The sequence below is a fragment of the Condylura cristata genome, unplaced genomic scaffold (assembly GCF_000260355.1).
Source record: "Condylura cristata isolate star-nosed mole 26May11 unplaced genomic scaffold, ConCri1.0 scaffold00021, whole genome shotgun sequence".
In the NCBI taxonomy this organism is placed as follows: Eukaryota; Metazoa; Chordata; class Mammalia; order Eulipotyphla; family Talpidae; genus Condylura; species Condylura cristata.
The window spans coordinates 32,303,064-32,328,350 of NW_004567122.1; the positions used below are offsets into that span (position 1 = coordinate 32,303,064).

Sequence of the window (25,287 nt, forward strand, 5' to 3'; positions counted from 1 at the left end):
ATCTGTTTGTCCACATGGATTCCTATTGTCACATGGACTGTAAAGTATCATGTGGCTCTAGGTTTAATTACTGGTTATACCATGTGCGATTCCAAATTGCAGAGTTGATGTAGCCTTTTAAAAAAAAAGATGGAAAGCTATAGCAGAAAAAAGTTCAAGACAGACCATTATATGAAAAAAAAAAAAAAGGATATTACAAACTCATGTCTCTGGCTTGATCACTGAGTGAACAAAGCAAGCAGTGCAACATTAAGTATGGTGTTATCCTAGTATTTAAAAGGAAAAAAGTGTATACATATGGCTATTTCTATGTATGGAAAGATCATTAGGTGTTTGCCCACCAAAAAAAAAAAAAGTAGAATATTTGTATGCATTTTTGTGATTTCTAAGTGGGAGTGGAATGCACATTTATCATGTAGTCACTTTTCTATGTTATTAAAAACAAACTATAATTATATGTTTTACTTACTATCTCAAACCCATATTGCAACAAGTCATGGCATAAAAACAATAAAAAGTGTTTTTTTTTCTTTCTAATGAGCAAAATAGTACAAGCAGTTGTATGTAGACTCCCTGAGATACCAGGGAATCCTGAAGGAAATAATGTCCCTATTTGAAACTAAGTTCTCATGTAGAGAAGAGTAGTGAAGTACCATTCTAAGTGTGATCAGCCCCCTCCTTGTTCAGCCATTCCCCAGAGGCTCAGTCTTCTGTTCTGGTTTTCTAAATGTTGTTTCATGGGTGGGTCTCCCCAACATACCTTTTTGTCTCATTCCTGTGATGCAGTTCAATCCTAAGCTAGCCACAGTGACTTTCCCATTCTCTCATGAAATCCATTTTTATTGGCATTCTTTCCTTTTACACAGAAAAGGGTTATTATGAGCACCAGGGGGAGGAAAGGAGCCATTCAGTGCACACAGGAACCAAATCAGTGGTGGTTTTGCTGAAGAGAGCCTGCCAAAAGTTGTACCATGTATTATGTCCTATGGTCAAAACCATGCATTGACCATATTTTTCACTTATCAACTTGCTCTTTAGTTTGTACTGCCCAAAATGTCTTTTAAAATTATTTTTATCCTAAGGATTGAGTCTAGGTCAGCATGGAATAAGACCATCTCAGATTTTCAGATTTTCCTTTTTAATAATTTTCTGCATCTTATCACACACACAGGAGATCTTTTCTTTCTTTCTTTTTTTTTTTGGAAGATTTTTTTTTTATCTATACATACAGAACTGGGGTACAGGCCAGAGGTGCAGGAGCAGTGAAAGGGTTCACCAGAGACAGAGTGGGTGGCAGAACAGGCAGACTAAAGAAGTACACTGCTGAGAGGAGCAGCAGGAGAGACAGGAGAGGTCTGCCACACCACATGGGTCACCTCCCAGGCCAGGGATCAAACTCATGCTGAAGTGGCTGTGGTGCCACCATGGAGGGCCCAAGCCCACCTCAGATTTTAGTGTGGTTCAGCACATAACCATTAGAAGCAGCAAACGCTATAAGAGGAAAAAATTGCTTCAGGAAGTCTGATTCCAAGATTCCCATATACTTGGGTGTTTCCCAGAGATGGTAAACTCAGAAATTACTGTGCACTCATCATTTTTTATTGCAAAATTCATTAAGCTGCCATGCTTATTATCATCCTATCTTGTCAAGATGATACATTACAGACTTCATTGCAAAATTTTAACAAGCAGGAGAAAGTACACCTCAGCACAGCACAGGAAAGCCTCTGGGTATTTTGCTTCTGCCTTAATATTTTTTGCTTAAAGCCCTGTGTCTTTGCAAAACTTCCGTCTGTCTGGTAACTCCCTTCTCTCCCTGTTTGATCTTGTGTAGAGAGTTCCCTCCTTCAGGCTCTGTGAGGCATCACAAGCTGCTGTTAAACAACAGTCATTATCTCCCCTGATCTTCCTGACAGCTAGTTTCAAACATCATGGAAAGATGAGATGTTAGCCTATGTTCTGACAGAATTCCATACATGGTGTGAAGCCTCCCCCAAAGTGATGGTGAACGTCTGTGTTTCCTATTTACCCTCCAGCTTTGTGTATTCAGCGGGCCAGACGTGTTCAGGCCTGCCGAGACATGTGAATTTGGGTTGGCTCTGTGTATGCTTTCCTGGCCTCGCCTCTGGCTTCTCTGATAAACAGAGACCCTGCCTCTTGTATGTGGTGGCTTGTCATTAGAATGAGGAGGAGTCACTTGGTAAATATGGAAAGTGAAGTAGCTTAGCACCCAGATTTCCATGGCAACCCCAGAACAAGTACAATATCACCAAAATTATTCTGTGGCTCTCTTTTTTTAGTTGCAGTGATTTGGTTGAATACTCTTGTTTTTCCGCTCCTGATTTGTACAAAATAGCAGAAACTCTGTCCACTGTCAGTAGTATTTTGGTTTCAGGGACATTAATGGTCTATGTCTGAAGTACCTAAAAAATTCAGTCATACAAAACTGCCTCTTCCAGAACTTGCAGAATGCATTTTTATAGCTTATTGCTGCCTTATATTTATGATTCATCTGGTAACTGTTTGTGGAGCTTTATTACATGCAGTACGTGGGCTTGGCACTAGGAAAGGATGGCCGCTGCTGACTTCATGGGTCACTGTAATGGATGCTTGATGTATTCGGTGTGGACAGACAAGGTGGTAAGCCACATCCAGTTTGTCACTCCTGATAGTATGTAAATATAAACATCCAACACGTAACCCATAAATGTTTGCAGTTGTTTGGGGATTTATTTTATTAATTCCTTGGTTCTGTGCTTTGATTTTCTGTGACTAATAGGAGGAGACATGCTTGAGGGAGGCAAGCATTTTCAATTGACTACAGCCAATTTAGGAATATTCTTAAGCTGTGGGTATTCTTTTTGGTCATTTAAATGGCTCTGTGATTTTGTTGATTTGACTCATAACTGGTTGTTGGTTTTTTTGTTGTTTTTTTTTTTTTTTTCAGTCCACTAGCCTATATATATATTTTTTTTTGTCAACAATGTAATTGCCATCACTACGCCTTCTACGTTCTGATGAAAATACGAAAGCCATTTTAAATCACTATTGCCTCAATTTTGTTAATTTTATCTTTTTAAAAAATTGTTTAGGCCATTTGTTCTTATTGGGTTGTCCTGTTAAGAGCAAGTACTCATTTACCTACCTGACAAACATCCTCTATTTTGAGTGACATTACTGAATCATTTTCTCTTTCTTTCTTAATTCATACCAAATGCTTTAGAATTTGTCCTGGTATAATTTGTTATAACCATTGAAACATTTGATTTGCTGTTGATCTTTCTATCCTTTCTTTGGAATAAACCTCAACATCTTGTTAGGGCTTGTCAGCAAATCTAGAAGTCTGTCCACCTAGGAGTTATCAGCCTCATTATATGAGATGTCCTTTAAGATTCAACTCTGTTAGTCTTGTAACCCAAGTGCCATATTTCTAGATTCTCTCATTACATGACCCATCGAGATAGACAAGTAAGTAAAAGTCTGGGTTTTAGGATGCACGTTTGACTACCTTGGCTATAAAACTGAAATCTTGGAGTTTACATTTTTTTGTATTTTCTTCTGACGTCACTCCCTGAGCTATTGCTTTTGCTATTGTTTTGCTTTGTTACTGGTTATATCATATGTGAAAGGTCTTAGATATCTATTAAAGTGAGACTGGAATCTCAAAAAGAATTTATTACTAAAGAAATATGTCTTTCAGTAAATAGAATACTGGAAACTCTAAATTTTGGAGTTGCTACTTACTTTGTTCTATTAACTTATCTAGTCCAGGATGTATGAGTCCTCGTTTCCACACTTTTCACATTCTCTTGTGGGTTTATTCAGATAAATATCGCATATGTATGATACAACCTTTCTTGTTAACTCAATAATAGTTATTATAAGAGAGAGAGTCTCTGGAGAGACTTGGTCTATAATACTGTAATGGTGACTAGTTCTTAAAAGCCTTTAACTGGGCCGTCCCTGGTGGCGCAGTGGGTTAGGAGGCAGCACTGCAAGCTCGTTGAAGCTGTTCCAGTGCGAGTTCAAACCCCATCCCGGAGGTGACCGCGAGGCAGACCTCTCCTGACCTGCTCACTGCTCCCTCAGCAGTATACTTCATCCATCTGCCTGTTCTGCTCCCCACCCTACCTCTGGTGAATCCTCCCACCTATGGCCTGTACCCTAATTCTGTATGCATAAATAAACAAATCTTTAAAAAAAAAAAAGACCTTTAATTAAATCCAGTTTTTAAAGTGAAATCTATTTGTGAGCATTAGGATTCTGATAAAATATTTTATAAAGTAAAACATCTTTATCTAATATTTCCTTCATTTGTGATTTCAAAGTTTTGTCTGTCAAATATCCTATCTTAGATTACTTTTAGTCTTCTAGGAAGGTAAACATGAACAAATATGTACAGCTTAGTAAATGCTCTAGTATTCATCTCATTAAAATGCCAAGGGTCTGCTGACTGGGAACTGTATTTGATACTCAATAGATACTCAGTACTAATGAAAATAGAGGACGCTTTCATCTCAGATACTCTCTTTTTCTAATGGATATGGCAGAAAAAAACATCCTGGTAGTGCTTTATACTCTTAGCAAGATGCAGTTTTTAATTTATAGAACCATATCTATCTCATGGATAAGTATCATCACAAGAGAACTATGAACTATAGTTATTCTCTTTTGTTTCCTGTGAATTCAGAGATGTCATGCAAACTTGACTTCAAATGGGAGTTAATAAAACTATTCATCTTTTGAGATAAAAGAGAAAATGCCTCCAGTTAACTTAGGGATGTGTAGTCTTCAAGTCTGACAGTCTTTGGGCTTCTACTAGTCTTTCAGGAATGTGAATATTTTATGCAAAGGAAAATTTTACTTATGCTGATTCATACTGATAAGTGGCATATGGATTCCCTAAATGATCCCTATTTATGTAATTTCAGAGTTGTTTTTCTAACTGGGAGCAAGTTCCCATTTGCAGGACTTGTTAGTCCTCCTACATCTTGGCTCAGTGTAACTCTTTTGGTTTCTCTTTCTTTGTTGTTGTTTCTGTTTGGAACCAAAACTTAAAATATGAATTGTCCTAAATCTTAGAACTCAAGTTAATCTACTTTTTCTCAAAAGCTGCTTAAAGTTTAGGACTCTCCCAATTGCTTCATGGAGTTTTTAACTCTTCTATGTGACTTTAAACAAGGCATTGAGAATTTGCCACGGTATTAAGAATTATTGGTGTGTTTGTATAAGTGATGTGAAGATTAATGTCATTTTACAAACATGATGTGATTTTTTTTTTGCCCTTCATGATTAGTGCAGGGGAAAGCTAATTTTTATCATGACATCATTCTCTTTCATGCCTAAAGAGACCTAAGTTCAAAACTAAGCTAACAAGTGAGTGAGCCCTGTCTATTGTATTAGGGGTCTAGTATGCCTCGAGCTCATCTTAAAGAAGTCTGGTGACGATTAACCCAGCTGTGATATTTCTCCACAAGTGAACTGAGTACTGAAAGCTTCAGTTGATTTCAGCATGGTGTATCTGCAATACATGTGGGGCAAGAGTCTAATATTTTTCTGCAGCAGTCATGTCTGTACCATTCAGCTAAATCATCTCAAAAATGTTTTCTTCAGCACATGGTTCCAAGTTTTTAAATATGGGAAGTAACAAAAAGTTCTTTGAGCGATGTTTGAAGTTTACAAAACACATTCTTGTTTATGATCCCACTTGATCCTCATGATGGTTTCTTGATCTGTGCAAGACATTTCTCACTCTCCCCTATTGACTTATAGATGCATTAGCCAAGAGTCAGAGAGGGATTGAAAATTGCCTAAGGCCACACAACCAGCCAGAGGCAGAGTCCTAAAGAGAATTAAATTACTTTACCCCCCTGGCTTAGCAAATTCTCCAAGCATCAGTACAACTGTTAAGACCATGGGCTCAGTTATTTGTTTGTTCTCTTCTTTTAAATTTTATGTGCAGATTATACCATATCTTTTACAGATCTATCAAAGAACTAATTTAAAGTGAAACATCAAATACATGGGGCTAGTGGCAACCCAGAAAGCTGTGTCTAGGGAAGTAGAGATTTAGACTTCTGAATTATAAGGAAGTTATAATGAGTGCTATAGAATGTTACGGAATCAGAGACGGGACATGACCTGAGCAATTCGGACAATATTGGGAGCAAGACTATAGAATCAAAGGTGAATGTCACAGAAAACAAGATATGGTTGAATGCAAGAGGACTGTTAAGGCTGTTCTATATTCTGACCCCTCTGCCTGTCAAAAGGAGACATGGCTTATGGTGTTGTGGTCAGGCCATCTTAGGAGACAGGGGCATATAAAGGGGAGGTGTGTCCTGTGAGACTGAGGCAGGGATTTGCTTTAAACTTTCAAATTATCTATTCTGCTTGACTTTCCTTTCCTACTTTTAATTCTTATTCCTCCCTCTGTCCTTTACTTAGCTTTGTTGACCCAGATATCTCAATCCAGTCTTGTTTTATTTTTTAAAATGTTTTCATATTTAGGAACAAACTATACCTAGAGAATAATATTAATATGGGGCCATTGTCTCTCCCCCCCCCCTACCTGCAGAGGAACAAAGAAACAGCATCATCAACTCCAGTTTGGAATCTGTTGTCTCATCAAATACAAATAGCATCCTTAATTCCAACAACAGCTTACAGCCCAACATGAACTCCAGTGATCCCGACCTGGATGTGCTCAAGCCCACACGGCCCAACTCACTGTAAGTACCATGTGTGACTGCCTGCTACAGAGGCCCTTGACTAATGGTTATTCCACCCTGAATTTGTTCTCTGGCCCCAAGCTGATTTTGAACATTACCTGCGAACATGGTTTAAACTTCCCCCCTAAACTTGGAGTTTGGCTAGTTTGGCTGTGGATTTTTTATACATCATCAACTCAAAGGATATCATTGTTTTTAGCATACTGCTTCTTGGCCTTAGTGATCTTTGATTAACTGTCCTGCTGAATGACTTTGGAAATGGCTTTTGCCTGTGCTGGCTGTTGGGCATGAAAAGCAGTTTCTTTCAGTTTTGCAGACATCAAGGCACACTAGTGCTCCAAGAGATCCATAGCCAAGTCTGTTTCATTCATTCATGTTGTTTCAGTTTCCCTTTGCTCTGACTATGTTGAGAATGTTCAGTGCTGATTCTGTGTCCACTTCCAGAAATAAATACCCCCAGGATCCATTTGAATCTGAAGATCCTATAGCTTTAGCAATACTGTGGTCTCTTATCACAGACTATACAAGAGAAAAATCTTTGTTTCTTCATTTTATGGTATTGAGCTCCCAGAACTGAGAAAGATAATTTAGGGACTTGTTTCTAACTCTCCGAGAAAACTAGATTTACTCTGCTAGGGCCAGAAAGTTCTCCTTTGTGGTTTCATCCCACATTGCTTAGCATGTTTCTTTGTACCACCTCATAAATCTTGTCAATTGGAGCCTTTGCAGAAAGAATGTGAGGCCATGACCAGAACAGCTGGACTCTCAGGCTACAGTTGCATAAAAATCAGGAAAAGCAGAGTTGATTTTGTCTTTCTCTAGTGAAAATAGTTTGAAGTACAATCACAGATTGCCTTCAGGACAGTTCACTTGGTGAAATAACAGCAGGTCAGAACCTTCTCCTGACCCTCTTCATGCTGTGGTTTCATGCAGGCACCTGACCTTTCTGTCTCGTTAAGATATCTATAGACCTGCAGGATTGGCCTTAGAAGAGACAGGGAGAGTAATCTTTGAGTGGGAAAGTGACTGAAATGGGTTTGGGACACAACTACAGGAGAAGATAATATCTTACATTGAAAAAACCAAGTTTCTTTTTACTTGTCAGCTTTATGCCTTACCTCAGTATTCAGGAAGCTTGGCTCCTTACCTTGGTAGGTAATGTATTTGTTCAGTAAGACGTAGACCATTGCCTAAAGAGTTCAGAATAATTGAAGTAACTCAGTTGATTGGTTCTCCATGGTTTGGCTTGTGTGTGGAGCTCCTCTGCTGTGTTTTCTCAGATACCTTTAGACCTGTTTTCCTAACTTCAGTGGGATTATAATTTTTTTTCCTCCTAGTTTGCTTAAATCTCTGTACCTGGCTCTTGCTGAAGTTATTTACTGCTCAGCATGAGCAAAGTTCAATCTAGTCCAGGTTGCCTAATATCCCCAATTTAAGCCGACAGTACCAGCTAGTAGCCTTTAGTCTTTGTTTTCAATAACTGGTGGCTGGGAGTTCCCTGAGTCACCACTGAGTACAGTGTGTCCAAAGAGGCTGTTTGGGGATTAGAATGTTAAAGGGGGGTATGTCTTCTAAACAGGTCCTGGAGGCCCTAGGGGGTTAGCATTTTAGCTTTCTTCACATGTCTAGATATAATGTTTTATATGTAACACTGAAGTTCATTCTATTTACTTCGAATCATTCATGGGTCTCTTCCCTACCTGCTGCTTACTTAGGGTTCTTTCCTGGGAACACAGGGTGATGCCAGGAATAGTGATACTTGTTGGCTTTTGCAGGGGTGGATGGGGAGTGTATGTTTGTCTCCATTAAGACTGCTGCCCTTCCAAACTGAGTGAATCTCTGAAAGACACGTTGAGTCCTGAACTCAAAGAAATCTGTTGTCAAGTTGTAGCATGCTGACATGAGTGCTGACACCAGAGCAGCCCTGAGTGAGAGCCCCCAGTAGCTATGCAACAGGTAAAGTGGCCATTTCCCAGGGCAGTCAGGTGTGGTTCACCAGTTCACACCTCCCTTTTCTTTTCTGCCTATGATTTGCCTCGGTGAACAGAACCAGCTTGTCCTGACAAATAAAAGCCACAGTACTTTACCTGAGTAAATTAATTCTGAGAACTCTGTCAGCACACTGTGCCTTGATGATTGGGCTGAGTTGCATCCAAGACCAGTGGATCTTAGCCTTAGCTCTGGACCCTTTCATTCCCTCCATCATTGTTCACTTTGAAGTGTACAGAGATCCTTGAATGGGAACACTTACTGACGCAGAAGAAAACAAAACAAAGTTGGGGGCGGGGGATAACTGTTAGCATAGCTATTAGTTAGGCATCAGGTGGGAAACGAATCACCAGGAAACAGTCTGTTCTTTTTCTGCCTTTCTTTTTTTTTTTTTTTTTCATAAGACTGGAATGATCATTATGATCATGTAACAATCATAATGAAAGAAACATGTTTGTGACTCAGCTGCCTTTGGTACTTCAGATTATACATAGTGTTGTCTCATTGGTGAATCTTTTCCTAGTTCTTCAAGGAGTTCAGGGCCCTTTTGTTTATATGAGCATTATGCTAAATTAGGTATCAGAATTAAAGATCACATCATTTTAGTCTTGCAGGGCAAGGCTGCTGGGTTGAATTCTTAGTTAGGATCTCAGCTAAATCAAATGGAGCCCTCTTTCCTCAGAATCAAAGGGCATTTGGTAAACTGGGACCAAAGTTCAGCTAATCTAACTTTGTCAGCAAATTTTGATGACCCATTTTGAGCCCAGGCTATTTGGGGTAAACCAGAGAAAGAAGACTCCTGTTCTCCTTAAGAGTTTACATTCTGGCTAAGGATAGTGGTATATGCACAGTGCTAAATGCACGTAAATGAATTTAGTTTTCAGAAACTTAACTAAACACTTTTTCAGTAATCAAACCAGACAGTGTACTAGGAAAGGTGGAGGAACTGAAATGAGGTGAGCCGTAGGTATGACTATGAGAGTTGATAAAGAGCATTCCAGCTAAGGTGAATGAGAGAGGCACAAATGATCCAAGAGGAAAAATAAAATCTACAGATGAATAGCAGCAGACATAGTTTCTCCTCCTCCACTGCCACAAAAAAGAAATAGCAGCCTTGAAAATCAGAACACTTCACACATGCTGAAACAAGTAGACATCCACATACAAAAAAAAAAAAAAAAACCAACCTTAATGTAGTATAAAAACACATTGATTCTAAACAAAGAACACCTGAAATTTATGTAATATTATAATACAACACTACTTCAATAAAATAAATGCAATGAGTCTATACATGGACCTTACACCTTTCACAAAAATTTACTCAAAATGGATCATTGACCTAAATGTAAAAGAAAAACTGTAAAATTTCTAAAAGACAGAATAAGAGAAAATATAGGTGTCCTTGGATTTGGTAATGACTATTTAGATACAACACCAAATGAGTAATTTATGAAGGAAAAAAAATGGTAAGAAGGAATTTTTTAGGTTTAGAATTTCTGCTTTATGAATGACACTATTAAGAGAATGAAAAGTCAAGACTCAGAAGAGAAGAAAATATTTACAAAACACATACCTGATAAAAAACCAGGATCCAAAATATACAAAGAACTTTACCATTCAGCAATGAGTAGACAGAGAACCTAATGAAAAACTGGGCAAATATCTGGACAGACTCCTCACCAAAAAGGCATTTCAGATTTCAAATAAGCCTATGAAATGATACTTACATCTTATATCATTAGAGAATTACAAAATAAAATAATGTGCTGTCACTAATAGAAGGCATAGCTAAAATCCACTGACAATGCTGATGGGGTTGTGGAGGAACAGAAATTCATTTCACTGCTGTTGGCAATGGTCACAATTTACCATCCTTTTACAAAAACTTATATAGGAAAATCCAGTAATCACACTTATAAGTGTTTACCCAAATGACTTGAAAATTTATGTCCACTTAAAGCCCACATATTTCTAAGTGAAAGACGCCAGTTTGAAAAGGCTACAATATGGGAGGGAATTAACTAGCTAACATTCTGAAACAGGCAGAAGTATGGAGTCCATAAAAAGGCTTGGTTTCCAGGGATTCAAGGGGAGGGATGAAGCACAAGGCATTTTAGGGCAGTGAAACTACACTGTGTGATACCATAATGATCGATACAAGACATTGTGCATTTGTCAAAATCCATGTAGAAAACACAAAGAGTAAATTCTGATATAAACTATGAACTTTCATTAATAATGTACAACATTGGTTCATCAGTTAGAACAAATGTACCAAACTAATGAAAGATGTTAATAGTAGAAGAGATTATGTATGAGTAGGAAGTGGTGTGTGAGAACTCTAAACTGTTTTGTACAACTATTCCATAAACCTAAAACTTCTCTTAAAAATAAAGTCTAATTTTTTAAAATCCAGATTTACAACTCCTTTTGAAAATTAGATTTGGCCACTAAATCCATGTTACTTGATAATAGATGTTGTGACTCTCTCTTCTCACAACCGCCCTGCTTCATTCTTTTATATCTTCTGCTTCAATGCTTGTGAAATATGGCCAAAGGATATTTGTTTTTCCTCCCTGTAAGAAATGCTGGCCTTCACCTATTAACTTGATTTAGCCAAGATAGAAGGTGGTACGTTGGCATGGTGTAACTTCCAATGCCAGCCCACAGACCTTGCTACTTTCCACCTCATTCTCTTCGAAGCCAGCTTCCATATAAATAAGCTTGCTGTGGCCTCCTAATTGATGAAAAGCTGTTGAAGAGAGAACTGAGTTCTGAGGAGGCCAGCAGAAAGGCTTTTTTGTCAACTTACAGATTCATGAGAAAAAAGGCATTACGGTTGTTTTAAGCAACTGAGATTGTATGGATTTGTTACGCTTCAGTAGTTAGTTAACACAATACTTATGAGTTTGTAGTTGTAGAATCATGGGCCACTGCCCTGGGATGGGATTGAGTTGCTTGGTTGAGCTAGACGGGTATGGAAGGTTTCTCCTGAGTAGTGACAACATGGAGACGAGCCTCTAAGTTTTCAGAATCGTATTTGAAAGAAAATGTTTCATAAATGAGATTCTAGGAAGTTAAGAAACAAAACATTCCATAGATAATGGCTGAGGCAATTATGAAGATAGTTGAAACACTGAATGAAAAGCAAGAATCACCAGTTAGAATCCTGGCACCAGTAATATCTGGTTGGTGCCAGTTGTTGGCACTGAATGTGCCCATCCCCCCACTCCCTCTGGTGGAAGAAGTGGGGCTGATCTGCTTCTAAGAAGAGTGGTTGTTTAATGAATGCTTACAGAGGACTGAAGAGAGGGCGCTGTCTTCTCACAGTGACCAATACAGCTGGCATCATGCCACTGCCTTTGTGGGAGATAGGAATTATTAAAGGAGAAAGTAAACAAATGCTGAGAAAGAAATCAGGGGACATCCCACTAGGGACATAAGATACTGCAGTTATTCCACCAAATTAAGAGTGAATAGATAAATACTTGCTTCAGATGTCTAGGGTAGGAGTGAAGGGATTTATTAAACTCAAAAGGAGGGCAGGAGATGATTGCAGCAGTGAATGAACCCAACCTCAGAATTCTCCCTACCTAAATGATCCATGCCTCTACTACACAGTAGCCCCATAAATGAATTTAATTTTTCTTGTCTTTTTCTTCTTAATACACACATACGTGCTGTTCCAAGTTATTCCTAGTGACCTAAATGATGTGTACATGCCAAACACCTTCAAATTTTGCTCATCAGCTGTCCTCTCTAGTCTTAGTAGCCAGTGAGAGGGGAGAGAGAGCTGTCCCTGGAGTTTGGAGGATAAACAGGGACCGTTTCCAGGCAGAGTTGTTTCCCTTAAACTCTCTTTGGCTCCTTTTGAGTTGGATTCAGCTGCTCGCCAATAAAATCTGGGGAAAACTTCCTTCAAGAGATATATCTAAAATTTTACTTCTGTTTTGTTTATTCAGTCGGCATTTACAAATATCAGTTAAATACCTGCGGTGGGCCAGGCATTGTTCTGAGTGCTGAAGAGATGATTTTTTAAAAATATTTGTTGCACTCACTGAGTTTATATTCTAAGGAAGGCAGGAATTAAATTGGTATCTCACATATCAAATGTTGAGACATTCAATGGAGAAAACTTAATGGAAAGTAAAGGTGATATAGATACATGGATTTGGAAGAAAAAGAGGCTAGTGATATTAGAGCTTTCTACCTCGGTTTCCTCATCTATAAAATAGAGTCATCACACCAACCTCTAAAAGATGTGTTGAAGATTTAGATGAGTTCATCCTTTGTTATTCCATTTACATATTAGCATTGTGTGTGGTATATTAGTATTTCAGTGTACCTTCTCCACAGCCTATCCTTTCTATGTCCTCTCAGTTCTGGCATGTGTTTTTCATGTGCAGAAAGATATCAATGAAAAGAAGAAACTTTTGTAGAGGCAGGAATAACCCCACCCTAAATCAAGACCAGCTGTGGTAGACACACCCATTCCTGAAAAATCTGGAAACCTCCAGATCCCACAGTATACCTGGTGAGTTATATGCATAGCTGTTATTTATTGAAACCAAATGAATCACCAAATGAATAATATGCATTAGAGAAGTGATAATTAATGGCATATTTTATAAAGTAAATTTACCCTCTAAGTACTATTTTATGCCAAGAGTTACACCCAAAACTGCAGCTATGATTTTACTATCGTGCTTTTTATTTATCATTCTTCGGAGTGCAAGAATTTAAAAGAGGAAGTTTCCTTTTGTGGCTGGATCAGTTTTCTGTAGAGGAGGATCTTTCCTGTTAGTTAGAGGATTCTGTTTCTCACCCACCTCCAAGAAGAAAAGGTCTCTTCAACTGTTTTGCCTGAAACTTGGTGTCATTCCCTACCTTAGGAAATAATTTGAAAGCATAATCATTCTCACAAGGTATCATTTGCCTTTTTCTTTTCTCATGAATCCCACAGTGACTGCAGCCTGCTCATTCATAGTCGTTTCTCTCACACACCACCCCTTTGCCACCTCTGGCTCCTCGGGCTGATACACGGCCACAGCTCTTCCAAGTAACCAGATCACGTTCCCTTGATGTTTTCAGAGGTCATTGCTGATGTGACCAGTATTCTTGTTTTCTGAGTAGCTGTAGTCAGTTCTCCTTCACAAATCAGGAGCCCCTCAGGTTTCACTTGGTTGAGGGTAGAGATCCTTGCCTGGTGACCCGTCTGATTTTTATTGGATAAATGTGTTTGCTTATTAGCAGTTCTTTTTCTTTTCTTTTTTTTTTTTTTCACATAAAAATTACTCAAGGCAGCCCTCACTCTTCATGACTCAACAGGACTTTTTTCCTAAATTCCAGGGCTGTCTGTCAGTGTCATTTCATTCTCTCCAGCCAGTCAGCAGAGGGGGTATGGGAGGAGGCGGGGAGAGATACATCTTAGTCTAACCACATCTCTGTATTCCAGCATGCTAGGAATGACGGGAAAATGTTTCCCTCTTTTATTTTTTTTAATTTATTTTGTTGTTGTTGTTGCTTTATTTTCCCCTTTAAGAGCCGAAATCTTATAAAGGGTCTAGCTTATTTTTTTTTCTTATTAACAAATCTTTCTTAATAACCTAAAACAATTCCCAAATTTTCTATGACACAACAGTTGTTGCTAAAGCATTAGGGCTTAATTAAGCCTATAAAACAGTGAATTGTTGTTTTGAATTTAGCTGTCCTCAGTGCCTTGTAGCACTGTTATGTGTGTGTGTGTTTTTTTCTTTTTATGTGTGAGTAGGTGTTAGGCACTTTAAATATCAAATTTTTGGTAGAATTTTTTTTTAGGGAAGGAAATGGGCGTATGATTTGGCATGATTGTCAGCAGATTTATGCCTGTAAGGGGACTTTGAAGGGACTCAAAATGTTGTTTTTCTCATTCAGAGTTAGATTTGGGGTTTTCTTCTTTCATATGTATATAAATTAGAGGGTGTTCTTTGGTAGAGTCAGAGCCCAAATCAATAAATTAAAATCATATTAACATACTGCTTTTTAGACCTTTCTCATCAATCTGGAAAGCAGATGCTTATTTAGCTAGAAACACATTTCTAGTTTCAAATAACATTTGGATCTTATTTCTAGTGCCTTCTACATTAAGACTATAGAAAACCATGCATGATCCCTGTATAGTTCATTTAGTCTCTGCTGCATTGGTTTTCCAGGGCAGGCTCCTAGCTCAGAGTAGTGGTTCTCACAGTGTACTGCTGCTACCAGCATCATTGACATCACATGGGAGCTTGTTACATGCATTCTCAGGCTTCCACTCCAGACTGCATCAGCAACTCTGAAGGAGTCCAGCAATCTGTGTTTTAACAAGCCCTGTGGGTGATTCTGACCCATGGTAAAGTCTGAGAACCATAGTCATGATGGACTTCCACAAGACTAAAATGGAGATTTACCTCCTCATAGAGCTCTTAGGCCATGCCTGTGTCATCATTACTGCTCTGATTGTCCCTTCGGTGAAGATAGCAGTGGGATTTTAATGCACCTCATCCATAGCCTTTTCAATCAGTCACAGATGATGAGACTAGTGAGGCTGAGGACCAGTGGGTTTGCTTCTTAGGGGAACCCTCCCCTGAGTTCACCACTGCTATGCTTTCCATCTCCCCAAAAGTCAACCCCTGCTTAATAAATGCAGGTCTTTTGGAACAAATCAAGAGAGAGTAAGTACATTAATTAATCAAGCTAACAGATATTTTTTTTTTTAAGATTTATTCACCTGTGCATACAGAACTGGGGTACAGGCCAGAGGCTCAGGGGCGGTGAGAGGCTTCACCAGAGACAGAGTGGGGAGCAGAACAGGCAGATCTACGAAGTACACTGCTGAGGGGAGCAGCGGGCGGGTCAGGAGAGGTCTGCCACGCCATGTGGTCACCTCCGGGGCAGGTGGGGATTGAACTCATGCGGAAGTGGCTTCAGATTCTCAGTGCTGTGCTTTAACCCGCTGCGCCACCAGGGAGGGCCAACAGATATTTTTATTGAACACCTAAGTATATGTAGCATGAGAAGATCAGAATCCTTTCAGTGATAAGAAATCAGTTCTCAAGGTATGTCATATTGAAATTGGTTTATCTGCAGAAACTTGGGGGAGATAGAGGATTCCCAGACTGAAGCAGATAATGGGGATGGGTAGAAAGGCAAAAGCTGCATTGGACAAAGTTCAACAGATTCCTACCTTGAGAATTCTGAGTCATGAATCTCCCCAAGGGCATTGCCTAAATGTATGTAACATAGCATACTTTCTCCAACATTTTTTCTTCATTCTCTTAGAACAGAATTCCATAGTTTAAGAAATGCCATTTTAATTCCACACTTTACTTTTGAGAAGGAACATAGATTTCTCTTAATAGAAGGATCTCTTAATAGAGATCCTTCAAGAGAACACAGACATAGTTTATATATAGATTTATGATTACAAATAGCTCTTTGAAGTGGAAATGGGTTATATCATGTGCAAAGCATTATTAAGCTTTGGGATCTGCTGTAGGAGAAAGCCTATATGCCTTGTAGTGGAGTAGTGACTCTGTTCTTTCTTAACTCTGTAAACTGGACAACTAAGCCTCTTCTGTGAAATATTAATAGTTATTATTACATAACAGTGATAGGGAATCAGTTCTTAAGTTATTTGATACCGAAAGTGGTAGATCTGCAGAAACGTGGAGACAAAAATGATTCACAAACTGAGGCAGATAGTGGGTATGTATGGAAAGACAAGAGCTGAATTGGACAAAGTTTAACAGATTCCTGCCTTAGGAATTCTGAGTCAACAACCTTTTGGTTTGTTACTAGGGTCAGACGAGATAAAGCCCACATAACACTTAAGAAGTGGCCTGGTTCATAATACGTGATTGAGAAAAATTATTTTGCTGGTTTTTATTACTCTATCATTATTTACTGTTAAGACTATCCCCTTCCCAATGAACAAACCCCTAGTGTTTTTTTCTTCAGTGTAGGCAGTAGAGAGACATTTGGAATTCATTTTCATTCACATCTGCTGATGTGACACAAAGCAACCCAGATTTTAAAAATTGAGACAATAATTTTTAAATAAACTAAAACACCTAAAACTGAAGTGATTACAAACATATATAATATGCCAAAATCAATAGCAGCACTCTTTATTGAATAGGCTGCAAGCTGTCTGCACAAGTCAATAGTCAGTATTTATCCTCAGGAACCTGTCAAGCCAAATACCCTATTGTTTCTCAGTTGGGTGGAGCAAACTGAAACTATACAAATTATACTGGAACCTAATTGCAATCCCAAGTTTATGCTAGGGGATAATTTCACCTCAGGAAACCCTTTCCAACTTATGAGTTTTTGTGAATTTGTCTATCATTACAAAAAAACAAAAAACAAAAACAGTGTGTGAAAAAAAATCATTCTGAAATTTTGCATCTTAATCATTCACTGCACTTGTTCTATCAGTGCCTATCAACTGCTTCTTAAGGAAGCAGTGGGGCTCTGTCTAAAATATTGCTTCAGCACTTCCTCTACTACTTCTTGCAAGTTTAGGAGGTTTTTGAAAAATGCTCAGAAAAGAGAGAAAGTTGAAACTCATGGACCACCCTGTTATCTATTTTTGCCCTATGTGAAGAAGCCATCCTTGTCTTCAGATGAAAGCATGATGATGTAGCCACAAAGAAATTAAGGCAAAGCTCTCCATCCAAGGATACTATATTATAGATCAAGAAGAAGCAGCAACACAATGAAAGTGGTAAAATTTAAGGAGAGATAGAGCAGTAGAACAGGGTGAGGAGCAACCAACCAAGCACCATCCTTAAACCAAAGAGACTTGAGTAAGAAGTAGTTACCAGAACCCAAAAGAGGAGAGGGTTCTATGGCACTGGTATCTTGACAGCCCCATTGGTGGAAGTACTTAGTCAGGTGGAGATGACCTCCTAGAAAGGAAAACAAGGCATAAATTCCTTGACTGTCTCCTGCTTCCTGCTAATCTCCTGCTAGAGCTCCCACTGATCAACCCAACAAGGAAGTAAAGAGTACCAGAAACCCTATTGGTATGATCCACACTATTTAGCTCCCAGAGAGGGTAGAGTGTGTAGGCTATCCAGCACAGATGTACAATCAAAACCAAAGTTTAAAACCAGAGGGATACCATCAGCACAAGACCATATCAATAAGTCAGAGTAGAGAACTACCCAAGATAGCAGAGGAATATAGTTTTGTATGTGCTAGCACAGAGCAAACTTCAAAAGTCATGAGGGAAAGCAGAGTGTTGAAAAGATTATAACTGGGTGTCAGCCTAATGTTAGATCACCTGGTGACCTCAATTAAAACACACTAACATGTCAGCAACTTCCCTGGCATCTCAGAATTAACTAACCTGGGCAGATCTGAGTTTTAGGATGTTTCTTCAATACTAGGTGATTTTGATGTGTGCATTGTGTGATCCTACTTACATTAAGAACCTGGGGGTATGTACCAATACAGATGTAATTATGTGTTTGTAATATTTCTGGAAAGATACAGATAAATGACTGGTTATTTCTGATATAGGCATATGGTGGGCTATGGTGGAGGACACTGGCTTCCTCTCAACACTACCCTTTTGTAGTGTCAATTTTTTTTTTTTTGTAGTATATATGAATCACTTGTTCAGCTTCAAAAATTTATTTCAGATATGCTTGCTCCATTTTGGAATCATCACTCTTTTATTTATTCTCTCAAAGTTGTGGAGTATATTCTTGTAAGAAAAAATTTTAAAAACAAAATCCTTTAAAAGTGGTCATATCTTTGATATTAAAGGATCAGAGTAAGGAATAAGTTGTGATTTGATTAAAGAATAAGGGCCTACCAAATTGCTTTTGATGTACTTTAAATGGAATTAAGACTATTTGAGTCATTCATTCAGTGTTCAAATAATAATTCCGCTGCAGATTAGGCACCTCATCAGTTCAGGAAATCATAACACCATTGCCACATTACAGAGAATCTGTCTCAGGTTACTGAGTATAGTGGGTCCAGTTAGATCCCTATATCTTAACTAATTTCAGGTTTCTTATTAAATGAAAAGCCCTAACGTTGAAAACCAGAAAGTATTGTTTACATTGAGCAGTATTGTTTACATTGTCCCCACCTCTGCTAACACTGTGAAATTTAAGTAGTTCAATTTTCTTGAGCTATATATATTTCTTTCATTTGATCTTCACCTGTCATTCTCCATCTGCTGTCTACCCCGTATCCTTTAAAAGCCCCATTTTAAAGCAGAATATATAATGGAAAAACCTTAAATCCTGACCTTTATGGAGATCTACTAGAGTTACTCAGTAATAATTAGCAGTTGCCCTGGTAACCTCAGACACACTGCTTTAGTCACCTGTCTTCGTCACTCTCCCCTGATTTCTAGACAGTAAGCTCACCTGTTTCCTGTTAATGAAAAAAGAAACAATTTTGTAATTTTATAATCCTTTCTAGTTTCAATTATAGAAGTAGGAGAAGTGATGTTGCTTATGATTAAAAACACTACAAAGAAGGTTGGCTTTGTTTTTATTTTAGTGACTAAAGCACTGACACAGCATAGAAATCATCCTAGGTTTTAAGCAAGTTGGAAACTTAATTTATTAAGTTTAAGGCCGGCAGCATATTAAGAATGGAAAGAGAGTGAAATTGATGGGCATCGCTGGCAGGATCAGCAAGCCCACATGCTTCAGTGAAATGACTTGAAGAATACTGCCTCAGAGCTGGAAAATCCAAAGCACATGAAAGGTTCCTTATAAGTGATAAATTTCAAATAATATATTGGCTTCAGCTCTATCTCAGGGGAAGCCTTCAACTTCATTAGCCTCCATACACCTTGCATACAGCACAGGTCTCCTGGCAGGATCACCATAAAGATCTCTCTTCCCTCTGTGGGAGAAGCAGCCCCTCAACCACCCCTCTCTCCCAAACACACACACACACACACATTCTCTTTCCCATTCTTTTCTTGACGCTTTGTGTGAAAGTGGAATTAGAGGAAATATGTTCTTAGTCATCCCGTGACACCATTACAATATGCAATTGTCACAGTGAAAATAAACTGGCAGGAAATCAAGAACCAAAAAAGTAGTCACGGGAATCAGGGATACACTAATCCAGCAGAGACAAGGCCCACATGTCAGTGCCTACATGGCTGATGTATTCATCCCAGACAGCAATTGGTTCAGCATTGTACTGAGTGAAAAGGGCGATTGAATAATAATTAACGGAATACCCACCGATTCCTGCTCTACCTTCCACCCTTTCTGAAATATCATTCGAATACAGACTCCTTTCCATACTGTGTGACCCTTTGGGATGTGGTAACACCTGTTTTATATTGCCTCCCTGCAGCCTGGAGCCCTGACGAACATCAGCATCTGGTCCAACAGATAGTTCTATCCCAGACATTTAGTGAATACCTATTGTTTAAGACAGTTTCAAAAAGTAGGAAGAAAGCTAAAATACAGTCTTCCATGAAATCTCCAATAGCTCAATTGAGAAGATCAGATCTACATATGTGGAGGGAGCTTTGTTGCCAATATGAGATAGATTTTAGTTAGTTAGGTGAGTGGCCCGATCATTCATTTAAAAAAGAAAGTTACTGTTAATTTATGTGTGTGCAATTTATATTGCGTGGGTAGGGTTTTCAATAATCATCCTACTTCATCTTCTAGATCTGCTTCAGTTGGTAACTTGTAAATTTGTAAGTTATAAGTTTGTAATTTCCTTATCTGCCTTGATCTAGCTTACCAAGAGTGAGGGCAGAGGGAAAAATTCAATTTTTGTCCTGTTAGCCAGGAGACATTTCCATCTCAGACTGCCCATTGTTTAGCATTGATATTGTTAAAAGAAAAGAAGGCCCACTGTCCCAAATATTTTCTTATTAACAGAGGTCTCTGTGGAGCTCACATTTTAGGTGCCATTTAAATTTTAGACTCTGAGAATGATGTAGAGAGGTAAAAATATTGAAAAGAATGAAAAGTTGGGATTTGGTCATCTGAATATGGTGTATTTATAAGCCTACCCTCTCCAATCCCAGCAAGACCATTTCTCATTGGGAATGTTTGAGTTTACCCCCTCTGAAACAACTAGCAGTATACTAGTTGTAAGACTGGTAGCAAAAAAAGTCTAACAGTTTCTTACACAATATCCTACACCAAGTATCCTGTTAAACTAAAATTTAATTTGTAGTTAGAGGATTGTTTTCTGACTTTATTTGGAAAAGGAAAATTCTTGTGAATTAGTAATTCTTTAAACTCTGAATCAGGAAAAGTCAGCAAAAGGAGACTGTGCCTTGTCATGTACCAAGAGAAGTTTTGCTACTAAATTGGTAAGCATCAGGGTATTTTCTTTTACCCTTCTGGTTCTTTGTCTTTGAGGAAATTCTAAGTTAAATGTTGTCCGTTTCGGACACGTTATAAAGTTCTGCCTTTAATTTCAGCATGAATCAACTAGTTCCTATGCCTACCAGCAAGCACCTGGGTCGTCATTATGACAGAAACTTTTCTTGTTGTATTTTCCTTTGCATAGCTTATTTTTCCTGGTTTTATTTCTGCTTCTAGGAATGTCGACTCCTGGAGTTTATTCTTTCCAAGGGACAATTCAGTATCCAGTTCTAGTGGCAGCACAAAAAGAGGCTTAGTAGAACCTGAGGTCAGTTGACATTTGAATACAACTTGCTCTGAGTGGGACCATAGAGAGCTCCATTAGCCGTAACATGAATTCTCCTGTTGAAACTCAGAGCCAGCTTCCGCCTTACTCCTCACTTGGTGTACCTCATATAAGCAAATTCACCATGTAACCCACTGAATTTGGCATGCCTTGGGAAGAACTAAGTCTCTATGTATAAAATGTTCAGTGGTGACCTAAGACCCACATCTACAATGTGTATTTGTAATCAGGACATTGGTTCCCCCAAAAGAGAGAGCAATATAATTTCAAGCAGAACCCTATTGGTGCGCTGCCACAACCTTACACTTAACTTTATTCCAGATTGAGCTGGAAATGCACGAATTTGAGTAAGGAGGAGAAATGAACACATTGCATTGTCTCTGCTCAGCCAACCTGTTATTTTGCCACCTACTAGAATGTTCTTTTTTTTTTTTCTGGAGAGGATATGATCCTTTCAAGATTGCTTTCCTACACATCAGTGGGGCTCCTGTGGTAACACCCACCTGGTAGCTGTGAGACTGAAGTTTATGTGAACCTGGGCTTAGAATTGGGCCATTTAGCGTTTTACTGTAATTGTGTTGAGTGGGACATATAAGTCAAGATATTTTTGGACACTGAGTGATGAAGAAGAAGGAGAGATAAAGGGGTTGATTTGGAAAGGACCTTTGGGAGAGCTATCTCAAAAGGAATTTAATGGGCTTTGTCATATGGTATGCAATATGAATCCTCTTCATGTGAAACATGTAGTCTTTTGTTAAAATTATTTTTTTCATTATTGATTCTGTCCCAGTATGAAACACATAAACTCTGGGGACAGACTTACTTATTTGAGTTTGGTCCCCAATTTGCTTCTGACTAGCTGTGTTGCCAAGAAGTTACTTGCAATCTTAAGCCTAATTAGTATAATAGAAGTATTAATAGTATCTACTTCATAGGGGTGCAAGAGGATTAAATGAAATAGTCCACATAAAGCACGTAGCATGGCCTCTAACATAAAATGGGTGCTTAATAAAAGTTCCATGCCATAATTATTGTCATGGTGGTTACTTAAACAATGAGGACAGGAATTTCTTTGGTAGGTGCTGAGTGCTGTCTCTTGATGGGCTCAGGGGGCTGCCTTAAAGATGCTGTCATACCTGAGTTACAGAGTAACACAATCTGCTGCACCAACTCATCTATACCAATCCCATTTGTGCACCTAGCAGTGAGTATCACAGTACTCTGTATAGCCAGAGAAGCCCACAGATTCATCTCATTTTTAACCTAGTTTGACACCCTTAGGTCACTTCAGGGAAATAGGGCTACTCAGAGAAAAGCCAGGGTCAGAATGAAGTTAAGTGTCTACTTTTACTTCACACCACCACCCTCAGCTACTTGGTGTGTTGGCCCTTTGGTTTCCAACAGCTTCTGCTGGATACTCCCACCTGTTTTGTTCTTTCCCACCATTCTGTGCCTGCCTCTTTCCCCTCTCATGGCTTCTGTTTCCGTCCTGTTGAATTGCCATGGCCTCTTGTAACCTTAGTGCTGCCCCATAGCTTCACTTTCCCCAGAATTTCTTCTTCTTAGTCCTATTTTCTGAGAGTGAGAATCTGACTGACTGAATTAATCTTTTTTTTTTTTTTGAGTTCCATCATTGGCAGGTAGCCTCAATCTGTGGATCTCAAAAACCCTGGGGCAGGAGTTTCTACCATTTAGTCATCTCTATCCAGAAGGGCTTGGAACAAAGCCTTTCAGCAGGAATTGGGAGGGGGAACAAGGTTTAAGGTTTCTATGTCCAAGCTATACTTTATTTTGCACACTATTGTAAGCTTAGCTCCTAAATTTCTCATTGTCCAATATTTTGGAAGTTTCATTCTACTCTGTTCATTGGCAGAACAGATACTTACTAATTGTGAATGATGCAAGTTACAGAAGACCTTAAAAAATAAAGATGTAAAAATGATAATAATACAGAGGTCTGGGTCAAGAGCAAGAGCAAGCCACCTAGTGCACCTAAATACCTTTTGGGTCATAACTGTAGGACAGGACAAGGCACTCACTGATCTTTATAATCCTGACTCCTTAATAATGTAAATTCCATTTTATATATTTTGGTTTTGAAAATTAAAAAAAAAAGTGTGCCATATCTTAGAAAGATATGAGTGAGTGCTTAAATTTTTTTGATTTGTTTGTAGAATTACTCAGTGGAAAACCTTGTTCTTTATAGATACAGATTTTACACCACAGTTCCGTGAGATGATAATGTTGAGGGGAGGTGGGGGGAATCCACGATGAAGCTAACCATAACATTTTCAGGGGGATTTTTTTAAAAACTGGAACTGGGTTAAAATGTATCTTGCCCTCCAGAATGGTGAGAAGCCATGTTCTACACCACAAGAGAGAGTCCAGTTATTATCATTCCAGTATACAAAGAGAAATAGGCTGAGGATAGCTGGAGCAAAACTAAAGAGAGGACTTTCTGGGCCCCTTTTTCCTTACTCTGATTCAAGGCATTTCAGTCCTCAGCATTTAGGAAGTATTTATTGAATATCCTTAGCATGAAAGCACATTAGAGCTGGTTGTGGATAATTCCCTTCATTAATGAAGGCAGAAATATAAAACATGTTCATGTACAACAACACATTTTTACTGTAAAGATATAAAATAACTAAAACAAGATTGATAATTCTGAATGCTACAAAATAAAGTGCTACTGCAAACCTAGACAAGAGAGATGACTTTAATCAAGGCAATCAAGGAAGAATTGAACTTGGGTCATGAAAGAAGAGTTGGATTTATGCAGAAAGGGACCAGGGGTATCCTGGACAAGAGGAACAATAGGAAAAGACATTAGAGGTAGGGAGCTATTCATAATCAACTTTTCCTGAGTGGATTATAATTGTTTTGTTTCTCTATCAATATGATTTTCGCTTATTTAGGCACGAAGATTGAAAAAAGCATAATAATGTTGCCTTCCTATCCCAGAATTCCATGAAACATCTTCCATCCCAATGGAACATCTTTCACCTAGTTGTCTTATGTAATTGACTCTCTGAGACATTCCTTACATTCATCAGAGTTTTGCTTCACAGTAAAGTAGACTTCATCATCTGGAATTCTTTTTAGTTTTTTAGCCCATTTTTTCTCCCACATAGACCCTATTTTAATTTCTAAATATCGCATAATGCCCTTCAACATTTGACTTCATCCCAGTTGCTTTGAGTTTTATGTTGTAAAAGACCGACAGAATAGGCCTAAAAATAAGCTATTCCTCTTGGCTGTTTTACAACTTGAGACCAATACCAAACACAGAAGACACATCCTTACACCTTCAGCAAGGGCTTTCGACAAGGGCTGTATTTACATTGGAGTCAGGCTATATCTCTTAAGATACTAGCTCTGAGGCTAAAGAGAATAGAGCAGCTCAAAGTCAATTCAGACAAACTAGATTCATTTTGGACTTAATAAGGAGAGAGTATAAATAGCAATCACATAACCTTACAGAAAATTCCTGATTATTTTTACTCCTTAGGCAGAGTTACTATGTTTAGCCTTCAGTTACTATGCTAAACCTGCTAAGTGAGCCTGGTATTTATTTTCATTTGCATCAGTAACATCCACTCACTTTCTCAAATTATAAGTAAACTATGGAAACTGCATTCCAGCCATTCAGTTATAGCTGTCACATAGCACTATACACTTTGAAGTTACTGTTGGGACTTTCGTTTTAGAATATTTGTATGTTTCTCAATCCAGGATCTTTTGGAGTTCTACTAAGAGCTAACTGTTCCTCTCCTCACATATACTTTGCAACTGAGCACTGGTATAAAATTCCCAATGGTGACATCTTTTGAATTTATAGACAGTTGTTAAATTCTAGGCTCTCTGTGTCAGCTTGAGTCAG

At 38.5% G+C, this 25,287-nt stretch overlaps 1 protein-coding gene across 2 annotated transcripts in view; it reads left to right on the forward strand.

The window, feature by feature from the left end:
* ARHGAP26 (Rho GTPase activating protein 26) overlaps positions 1 to 25,287 on the forward strand; it is a 415,883-nt gene that overhangs the window by 334,781 nt on the left and 55,815 nt on the right. For both annotated transcript variants that reach the window (XM_004686837.2, XM_012727989.1), the window contains exon 20: positions 6,578 to 6,731. In XM_004686837.2, coding sequence (XP_004686894.1) covers positions 6,578 to 6,731 — 154 coding nt within the window. The remainder of the gene's footprint in view (positions 1 to 6,577; positions 6,732 to 25,287) is intronic.